General features: G+C 40.0%; 1 protein-coding gene across 1 annotated transcript in view; it reads left to right on the forward strand.

The window, feature by feature from the left end:
• Positions 1 to 10485, forward strand: part of LOC119425621 (cytoplasmic dynein 1 intermediate chain 1) — a 99665-nt gene that overhangs the window by 69995 nt on the left and 19185 nt on the right. Inside the window, exons 13-14 of the mRNA XM_037693156.1 lie at positions 327 to 460; positions 639 to 783. Coding sequence (XP_037549084.1) covers positions 327 to 460; positions 639 to 783 — 279 coding nt within the window. The remainder of the gene's footprint in view (positions 1 to 326; positions 461 to 638; positions 784 to 10485) is intronic.

Below are 10485 nucleotides of genomic sequence, written 5' to 3' on the forward strand. Positions count from 1 at the left end.
ATATGTATATATATATACATATATATATATATACACACAATATATATATATATATATATATGTATATATATTTATATATATACATATATATATAAATATATATACACAGTATTTATTTATATATATATATATATATATGTATATATGTATATACTAAAATTAACTACTACTTACTACTTGTACTAGTATTCCTACTTTGCGTTTTTTCACTCATCATGGGTCTTTAGGGTACGGATCCACCGCAATACACGAGGGACTACAGTACTTCATTATTGCCATATTTTCCATTTATTAAATGTGTAATTATTATTTGTACGTGTGTGTAGGAAACCATGGAACTGGTGTACAATAAGTCCAAGCCCGTGGCGGTGACAGGCATGGCCTTCCCCACAGGAGATGTTAACAACTACGTGGTGGGGAGTGAGGAGGGTACTGTGTACACAGCATCCAGACATGGCAGGTTGGTCAGCTGTTACTGTACTTCATTTATTATTTTTATAAACATTTAGGGCATTTTAACATCTAGGTCTTTCACTGTTTTAAAATTACTTGCCCATTTTAAGTTAAAAATAAACAAATAAACCCCACTAAGCTTGGGCCAAAGTTTCAACATCTATTTCTGGCTTGTGCTTCTCTAGTAAAGCAGGCATCTGTGAAATATTCGAGGGCCACCAGGGGCCCGTTACAGGCATCAGCTGCCACAGTGCGGTGGGCACCGTAGACTTCTCCCACCTCTTCATCACGTCCTCCTTTGACTGGACCGTCAAACTCTGGAGCACCAAGGTACAAGGGTGTGTATACAGGGTGTGTGTATGAGAGGGAGCAGATGTGTGGGGGGTTGATTGTGGCCTCAGAAAGGTTACAAAGCGGGACCCCTGAGAGAGGGAAGGGAGTTGAGTACTTTAGATGAGTAACTAGTTGAAAATCAGCCCTTCTCTTAGTATTTGTGTGTCTCTACGTGCATGTGTGTTGGAGCACGCTCAGTAATATATGTTGTTGCGTTCATACGCTGTAGGTGTGTTGTGAAATTATTCATTTGAAACCAGCTACTGTGATGATTACAACCAGGACTGACGTTTTCCCTGCACATCTCTGTGCTGCGCCAGGGAACTTCTGATGCTTCTTTCTCATCATCAGGAAAGAAAAAGACGTGTTTCTGTTAAATGCTAGAATGAGTCCAACATTGTCATGAGCCCTCAATCATCTGATGAATGATTTATTATTTTGGCATACTCAGAATAATCAAACCACGTGTTAAGGTTTACCGCCATCATCAAACATTGTTAATATCCTAAACCTTTGTCAAGGTTTGTGGTGTGGTTGGACCCAGGTGCAGACAGAACTCAAGAATAAAATAAAGAATATTTATTAATACAAACAAAAAGGGCTGACGTGGCAGCAAACTTACATACATGATGAGGATTCACAGGGGGAGACAGGAACATGATGCTGTACAATCCATGGACAGGGGAACAACAACGAAACAGGATATAAAGAGACTAACGAGGGATAAACGCAAACACCTGAGGAAGGACAACAGGTGGCAGAGGAGGAGCTGCTCACATGTGGGAGAAACACTGTGCAGGACAGACAACACAAGAGACACAAAACAAACATAGATCCTCTCAACCTTAACAAGGAAATATATCAGGCTCAACAAAACGCACCGTCAACAAACAATAAAAAGCTTCAGGGACATATTTAGGAGAATACAGACTTGTGTTGCCCAAGGTGGCTGCATGTTGGAGTAGCTCTGTTCATTCATTCTGAGATTTTGCTTGTGAAAACTAATTTTTCTGGATTTAAATAGAGTTTTTTTCGGATGATTACTTCCTCTGGTATCAGATGCTGTGCCACTGGAAGGATTTTTACTGAAAACTTTTTTACTTTTGGACATTTGTTATGATGCATAACCATGACAACAAGGTGGTTTTCTACAACTGGGAGCTGCTGGTCAACACCTCCAAAGGTCAAATAAGACCTCAGCTACAGCACCAAATCCCAAATGAGTTGAAAAGGAGGTGCCATAGATGCATAACCGTCTACCTGGATGCTGTGCTCGAGTGCCTGGCCGCCGAGATCTTGGAGGCGGCGGGAAACGCCTCGTGACAGCAGGAGGACTGAGATTGTCCCCCGGCACCTGCAGTTAAGTCCGCAGTAACGAGGGGCTCGGCAGGCTGCCGGGAGAAATGGCCATCACTCAGGGAGGAGTTCCGCTTGGCATTCAGGCAGTCCTGCTGCCCAAGAAGACGAGAGGTCTGCTGGATCTGGGTGGATGGATCGGCATCTGCAGCCAGTTTCTTCGGATCTGTTGTGGGACGGACTGCTACAAGAGATCATTCCTGCCCTAAATCATCAGCATCTAGAACAACTCTAATGAAACCAAGATGAGCTACAACAACAGTTAGTTTCCCTTTGGGATTAATAAAGTATTTTTGAATTGAATTGAATTGTATTTATACAGATAATGTAAAGTTACACACACTCAGACAGTGTGGTGATATTTCAATGGAAGAAGACATTTCACATTTATTCCAAGTTCAAATCTAGCAGCCTACATTCTGTCAGGTAGATTCAGGTTGATGCTTTGCAAAAACACAAATCAATTAAAATGAAACCGTGAAAGTTGCAGAAACGGGTGAACAATCAAAACTCTTACAGCTGACAAGAAAAACTTTTATCAGCAAAGAGGTAAGAGAACCCTGAAGGAGTCTCAGCTAATTAAAAATGCGAACTCATTTAATTCCAGACGGGGGTCTACAAGTGGTCCACATGTGGTTCTTCAAAGTATAGCTGTGAGTTATCTGATACTAGAATACATTGCCCCAGTTTTCTAATGTGTCCAGATGAGGGGCAGCTTTCAAAGCTTTTCAGTGTTAACCCTTGTGTTGGCTTTGCGGAAAAATCAGCCACGTTTATCTTTGTCTGTTTTTATTTTGATTAGTGCTGTCAATCGATTAAAAAATGTAATCACACTCTGGGGCTGTGATTAATCTGATTAATCACTATGCTTAACTTTGTAAGCTTGAAATGTAAATATGCAGGTTTTCATAAAATGTTGAAGAAAATGTTTTATTGTCTCAAATCAAACAGTTTTCCAGGTATTTATACTCAGCACGATTTGCAGAAGACATTTTGTTTCAAACATTAATTTATAATTGTTAACTCAAATGTCTCATTAAGTGTCATCTATATGATCAAAACATGTAAATGCAATGTTCCCTCTAATTTTTCATGTGTCTGAGCAAACACACAAGCTCCCTGAGCATCTGAGCATCCCTGTGTGTCCCCTGTCCTCACTCCATCTACGTCCATGTCATCTCTAACTGCATCCTCTTTGTCTTTTTCCTTGCAGCTGCATTTCTAACATCCTTCTACCAATATAACCACTGTCCCTCCTCTGGACATGTTCAAACCCTCTCAGTCTGGTCTCTCTAACTTTATCTCCCAGTTGTTCAACCTGTGCTGTTCCTCTGATGATCTCATTCTTAATCTTATCCATCCTTGTCACTCCTAAGGAGAACCACATCTTCATTTCTGACACTTCCAGTTCTGTCTCTTGTCTTTTTGTCCATGTCTCTGTCTCCAGACCATACAACATAGCTGGTCTCATCACTGTCTTGTAAACTTTTCCTTTGACCATCCAGTTATATACAGTTGTACACCGAGCACTACTGTTTGCTAACACTTAGCATGATTAAAGCAGCTACAAGTCGTGGGATTTGCTACTTACCACCTTTGTTTGATGTTGTACGATCATAAACTTCTGTGATAAATCCACAACGTCAAATATTATTCCTCGGTATGCGATGACATATGCAGTATAAAGCTTGGAAAAACGCTGGAAGACAAAGTTATTTGTAGCTACTTAGCTCCTTCGCACGTAGCGCCGAAACTCCAGAAAATGCTGATTGGCTGGAATGAAAATTCGGCTGTGATTTCATTGGTTGAACTTTTTATCTCTTCGTAAACTTCCGTTGTCGCTATACAAATCACATGACACAGGTCTGTTTTGATGTTTTGACCAGCGCGGGGGGTGGGGGTGGGGTCCTCCCTCCACTCTGCTCACATTTCAGACAGGTTATAGAGACCGCTGCGCTTGGGCTGATGCCCAGTTCGCAACTGCAGCATAGATTTTCTTGTGCACAAAGAATGTGCGAGCAGTGCACGATTGCACAGGCGCGCAGCTTAGAGGGAATATTATCTGCATTATAATATTAACGAGTTGATCTTTTTAGATTAATCGCATGCGTTAACGCGTTAATGTTGACGGCCCTTATTTACTTATTTATTAATTTTTGGTGTAGTCACAAAACTTTTATTTCTGATAAAGCCTAAAAATCCTTCTACTTTTTTATACTGCGCTAAAAAAAATTAAAATGCTCCCATAACTTTAACTTTACTACACTCTCTTGTTCTTTAGGGGGAACATCGACTCTCATTAATTACAACTTTAATCCCGTATACATCATTTCATAAAATAATGCATTCCACTCGGTAATGTTTTTTCTTGTTACTTATTTGCTCACTAGGTGGTGCTTTGCTTTACACTTGGGAGCCTCTGTAAAAATCCCTCAACTTACCCCTGAAGCAGTACTTCCTGTCGACTAGACGTCGCTGCGCACCTCCCATCTGTGGGCGGCTGTGGCTCAGTGGTTAGAGCAGTCGTCCTCCGATGCAAGAGCTGGGGGTTCGAATCCACCAGCAGTCACATGCTGAAGTGTCCCTGGGCAAGACACTGAACCCCTCGTTACCTCTTATGTGTGTCCCATCAGTGTATGAATGTGATCTAAAGCTTTGAGTAGTCTCATTAGAATGATTTGTTCAGTTTTGTAGAGATCTAGTAGAGTGATGTATGAATGGGTAAATGAGGCACAGATTGTTGTAAAGCGCTTTGAGTATCTCGATAAGATAGAAATGTATAAGTACAGTCCATTTACCATCTCATTCAACAAAATTCTTTTAGTTTGGATGCAAAGAGCAAAATTCACTTGCGTCTTGCTCAAGTAATCATTTAGTACAAAAATGCTGTTCCACAAGCATGCAGGCTGCAGAAGCAGACACTCCACAGCTGAGAACCTTCTTACTCCCGTTGGCTTCACCCAAAGCAGGACTTAAATGATGGATGCACCATTATACAGTTGTTTGCTGAAAAAAGTGTAAACACAGTTGCAACATAGTATTTATATACAAATTCATCAAGCTGATCTGTTGCAGAAATACAGTTCCAAACAGGTATGAAAACAAAATTTCAATGTTGAGAAATGCAAACATCAAAATCCTCTTGACCACAGTCAGGTGGCCCCTGTTTTGGTAAGTTGAGCCTATATGCTGTATAACATTGCACTCAAGCTGCATGTCCCAGACAGTGTTGCCTTTAAGAATATGATGCTTTTTAACACTGATGGTTATTTACAAACAGTAGGTCTGAGTGGGTTTTCCTCTAAATGCATAGTTGATTTAAATGTGACCAAACTGAGACACTGTGTAGCTCGCAGCGAAGTTTGAGGTACAAAGGCCTTTTTTTTACGAGGGTTCTGTAAATTAGAAGAATGCACTAAACCAAGAACTGCACTGGCAAAAGACGTGCAATCTGTTGATGAAATGTTTTCCCACTTTAATAAACAGAAAGCTTTCACACTTGATATTTATGGCACCATAACAAGTGCTTTTTGGAAAAAATAATTCTATAAAACCACACGACCCCCCAAAAAAAAAAAAAAAAAAATCCGGTTATCTGCCTCTAGCTGGTAATTATTCAAGAACATCAGATACAAAAAAGCTTATTAAATAGCCGCAAACATCAGCGCTAATTATTAAATACCATGAAGAATTTATTTTGTATTGGGGAAATATTTATATCACAGAAGTCAATCAGAGAAAATCTTCTCTGTCTGAACATTAACACTCCTGGGGGAGTGGTGGCGCAGAGGTTAGAGAGGTGGGCCTGTGATCCGAAGATCGCCGGTTCACGCCCCGGCCCCGACAACATCAAAATTGTGGGTGGGGTAGGTGAGCAAGGCCCTTAACCCCCACCATGTGCTCCCTAAACAGGTCTCTCTTGAAAATGAGTTCTCGTGGCTCAATGAGAATAACCTGGATAAATAAAGGGTAAATGAAAAAAATAATAATAATTAACATTAACTAGAGAAATTGCATTTGCTGCAAAAATGCAGTGTGAATGCTTATTATCAGCTGGTTTTGGTTTTCAGCAGCAAACTGGTTGATCCACTCTGAGAAGGTGCTATTTAAGAGACTGAGCTGAAAACAGCACCTCAGACAGGAAGTCTCTTGGATGAGAGACGAAACGTTTCTTTTGCTTTGTTTTTTGTTTTTTTTGTTTTTCTTGTTTTTTGAATGTCCAGAGGACCAGATTGAACTTTTTTTTGGATTGCTGAAAAAGAGCTGAAATTAGCTAAAAACATGCTGAAATGTAAATGGATTGTACTTATATAGAGCCTTTCTATCTTCTTTCAAGATGCTCAAAGCACTTTACACTACAATCTGTGCCTCATTTACCCATTCATACAGCTCTCTACTAGATCTCTACAAAGCTAATGGAACAAATCATTCTAAAGAGACTAACCAGAGTTTATCACATTCAAACACTGATGGGACACACATCAGAGGCTATGTTCAGTGTTTTGCCCAGGGACACTTTGGCATGTGACTGCTGGTGGATTTGAACCCCCAACTCTTGCATTAGAGGACGACTGCTCTAAACACTCAGCCACATCCGCCTGGCAAATGTAGCTGAAACAAAAGAACAAGGCTAAATTAGCAGAAGAAAGCAAAAAGAGCACATATATTTCTGAATTACCATAGGTTAAATTAAGCAGAAATGAGTACACAAATTAGGAAATTAGCTAAAATGAGCAAAAAACATGTAAAAAGTGGCCAAAAAGGCAGAAAGAAGCTTAACCTACAAGAAGGAAGTCTGAAATTAGCTAAAAAATGACAAATTAGCTGAATAATCTAAAATTTGCACAAACAGCTAAAAAGTAGCTAAAATAGCAGAAAAAGCTGAAACTATCTGAAAAATGCAGAAGGAAGCACAACAAACTGAAATTAGCAGAAAGAGATGAATTAGACTAAAAGTAGCAGAAATTACCAAGAAAAACTATTAATCTGAAAACAATTGAAATTGGCTAAAATATTTTCTAAAAAGGTAGCTGCAAGGGTAGAACAAGCTTAAATAAGCACATGAAAGCAGAAATAACATGTTTGCCCAATTAGGCTGAAAGAAGCAGAAATTAGCACAAAAAGTAGAAATTATCTGAAAAAAGCTGAAATTAGCAAAACAAAAAACCCCACCTAAAACAGCAAAACATGCAGAAAGAAGCTGAAATTACAAGAAGGACGTGGAGAGAGCCCATTTTTGTTGAATTAAGCTGAAAAAAGTTCAAATGAGTGCAAAAAATGTGGATTTAGCTGAAAAAGCTTAACTTAGCTATATACGTAGTTGCTGAAATGGTATAAAAAGCTGAAACTTGCATAAATAAGCTGAACGGATCATAACAAGCTGAAATTAACAGAAAGAAGTCAGAAGAAGCACAAAAATGTTGTAGTTAGCAGAAAGAATCTGAAAAAAAGCACAAAACAGCTGAAATTAGCTGAAAGTAGCTGAAAATGTTTAAATTTGCACAAAGAAGCTGAAAGAAGCGGAAGCAGAACAAATCGTGAAAGGAGCAGTAAAAGGTTTGAAGGATGTAAAATGAGCTCAATTCAGTTTCTATAAATGGCAGAAAAGGCTAAATATTTCAAAAAGCTAAAGTTGCACCAATATCAAAAGTCATAGCAGGATTGTCCTGAAAGAGCTGAATGTTTTGATACATGATTTGTTGAAATAGCTGAAAACTGCAGGATGAGAATCACACCAAAAATGCACGAAAGAAAAATGGATGAATGCTTCATAAACATTCACATTAATAATGCTGAAAATATGTTGCTTATAAATTCTCATTACAGCTATATTTGCTAGTATCAAAATGAAAGTATAGTTATATAAATTGTATATTGTCAAAAAGCAGAAGTTAGAACTAATTTTGAGGTATTGAACCTTGAAAAGGTGTTTTAGTAATTGTTTTTGATCATCTTATTATAAATAGGATGGTCTTCGTAAAAATCGCCGCACAGATTGACGAAGAACCAGAAATAGTTTTATTTTCCGCGCTCCCTGCTGCGCACATCAGCGTCTCAGCGTGTACGTGTGAATGCACTGACAGACACCGTCGGCTGGTACATTCAGGGGAATCAAAGTTCGACAGTCTGTAAAGGTGGACACTCCTCCTCCCGGCAGTTTGAGTGACCTCGCCCCACTCAGGGTTTTTGCTTTCCTTTCAAACCAACATGATGAATTCCATTTGGCAGCATTTCAGTGGCAGTAAAAACCAAACAGTCACAGTTTCTGTCAGAGTGAGGTTGAAGAATAAAAAGTTAGCTAAAACACTGAAAGGACATTTTTCCCATCGGTGAGACAGAGATTTAGCTTGGATAACATGGTCCACCAAAGACTTTAAGATATGAGAAGATGGGTAGAATCAAAGGTAGAAGAAGAGCAACAGGGTGTTAGAAAGTGATGCAAACCTTTGAAATAGACTCAAAGTGGCTGCTTTGCAACAAATCAAAGCGAGGCCTTCTCTATGAGCTCAGAAGCATTAGTGCTTTTGCATAAAACCTACGGCTTCACGAAAGATCTTGTTTCAGTTTTCATACTTGGCTGTGACAGGCTGTAAAGCATTCTGACAAATGATGTCTCGTGTTTGCATGCAGCCGTTCCATAAGTCTTGTGCAAAGAGTCCCGCGACTCGTATTAAAACATTTCTGCGGATTTTCATCAGGAGAGTGTGTTATTTCTCAGGATTTGGGAATTCCCTTTCCTTTGAGGGCCACCGCAGGAATGTGCGTCTGTCTCTTTTCCCATATAACTCATATTTGTGTGTGGGCAGGCACGTACCTGAGTGTGTGTGAGCGGGTGTGAATACAGAAAGACTACACGTGTTTCACCTACACCTTCAGCATGTTGCCTTTACTGGCCTAGAATCCCCCTGAGGACGGCCTTCAACCTTCCATGACAATCTGTTATAACACACACATCTCAGGTTCTCTGGGAATTGTTTTCACCGTCACACACACACACACACACACACACACACTTGCCCTCTCAGTTCAAAAAGGCTGTCATACAGAAGTCTGCTAATGTTTTTACACTCCGCGGTGCAAATATTGTGGTTAGTGAAACCGTTTTGAGTCGGCCAGAGTTTTAAGATGTCGCGACAGCTGCGAGTGGGTTTATGATTGTGCATAACTTGAACCGTTCTGCTCTCTTGACCCCGAAACCAGCGTCTCCTAAGTGATTGGATGAAGCATAATAATTCCACTTCTGCTCTCTGAAGACGTTAATTAGAGGCCCGCATCACTGTCAGTTCAGGTGATTGTTGATGAGCGGGAATATTATTTGAGCTGACTGTCTGCAGAAAGGTTTGGAAATGAGCTTATGCTGAGGGTTTGTCCTGGTGTGCTCAGTGCAGCAAATTAACAATTCTTTTATAATTTGATGACGACGTCTCAGTTCTCAGCATGTGGTTATAAAACTGATGCCAAACTTGTTGGTTCTCAGAAGCACGGTTTCTTCATTCTTGATGTTTTGGATCTCTTTGGACAGGCTGAGCTCGATGCAGCTTCGAGTCCGACACTCACGTGGACGTGAAGGTTGAGACAGCCGCCAGAGTTTTACGTTTTGATGTGAAAAGCCAAGTTTGTGTAACACAAATGGATAAATGAGACCTGTCACATCAAACCGAGGATTAAGTCACAACGCAGTGTAGTGAAATATGAGCAGCTAGAGCATGAGTAGAAAAATGGGTAATTTTTGGATTTTGTCAATTTAATAATAAATAAATATTTCATCTGTTGTTTGCTTGAAGGAAATGTCTAAAATATACTACTAAAGACTAATTTGAAGAACTTTCCTGAGCAGGACCATTAACTAACAATGGTTTTAGAAGAACTCTAACTTTTTGCTACTTCCCCTGTCCGCACGCGAAGCTACGCTCTAAATCATCTGGGAAATCCCAGTTATCTAAATGTACAGTAGTCCCTCACTACTTCACGGTTCGTTTATTGTGGACTCACTCTATCGCGGTTTTTTCAAAATAAGATCGGACATGACACACAACTGGCTGACTGATGGATGAGCCGCACGATCGGCATGGAATTTTTATTTAAAATAAATTATTTTAAATTACTTAGCACCTCCTGCAGCTCTCTGCAGCCCACACTGCAGGATAAACTTCCTGCTGCAGCTGATCAGCTGTTCAGCATGCAGAGTGGAGAGGTGGGCGTGGCCAAGAGCTCTTGCAGGTGGCAAAGAGCAGACGAGGCAGAGAGCTGAAATCATGACATGCTGTGCTCTTTAGAGCGTTTAGAGTTTAGAAACATTGTTCAGATTATTGCAAGAGTGTGGGAAGGGCTTAAAACGCTTAT

The sequence above is a fragment of the Nematolebias whitei genome, chromosome 19, assembly GCF_014905685.2.
Source record: "Nematolebias whitei isolate Nwh7 chromosome 19, NemWhi1, whole genome shotgun sequence".
NCBI classification, from domain to species: domain Eukaryota; kingdom Metazoa; phylum Chordata; class Actinopteri; order Cyprinodontiformes; family Rivulidae; genus Nematolebias; species Nematolebias whitei.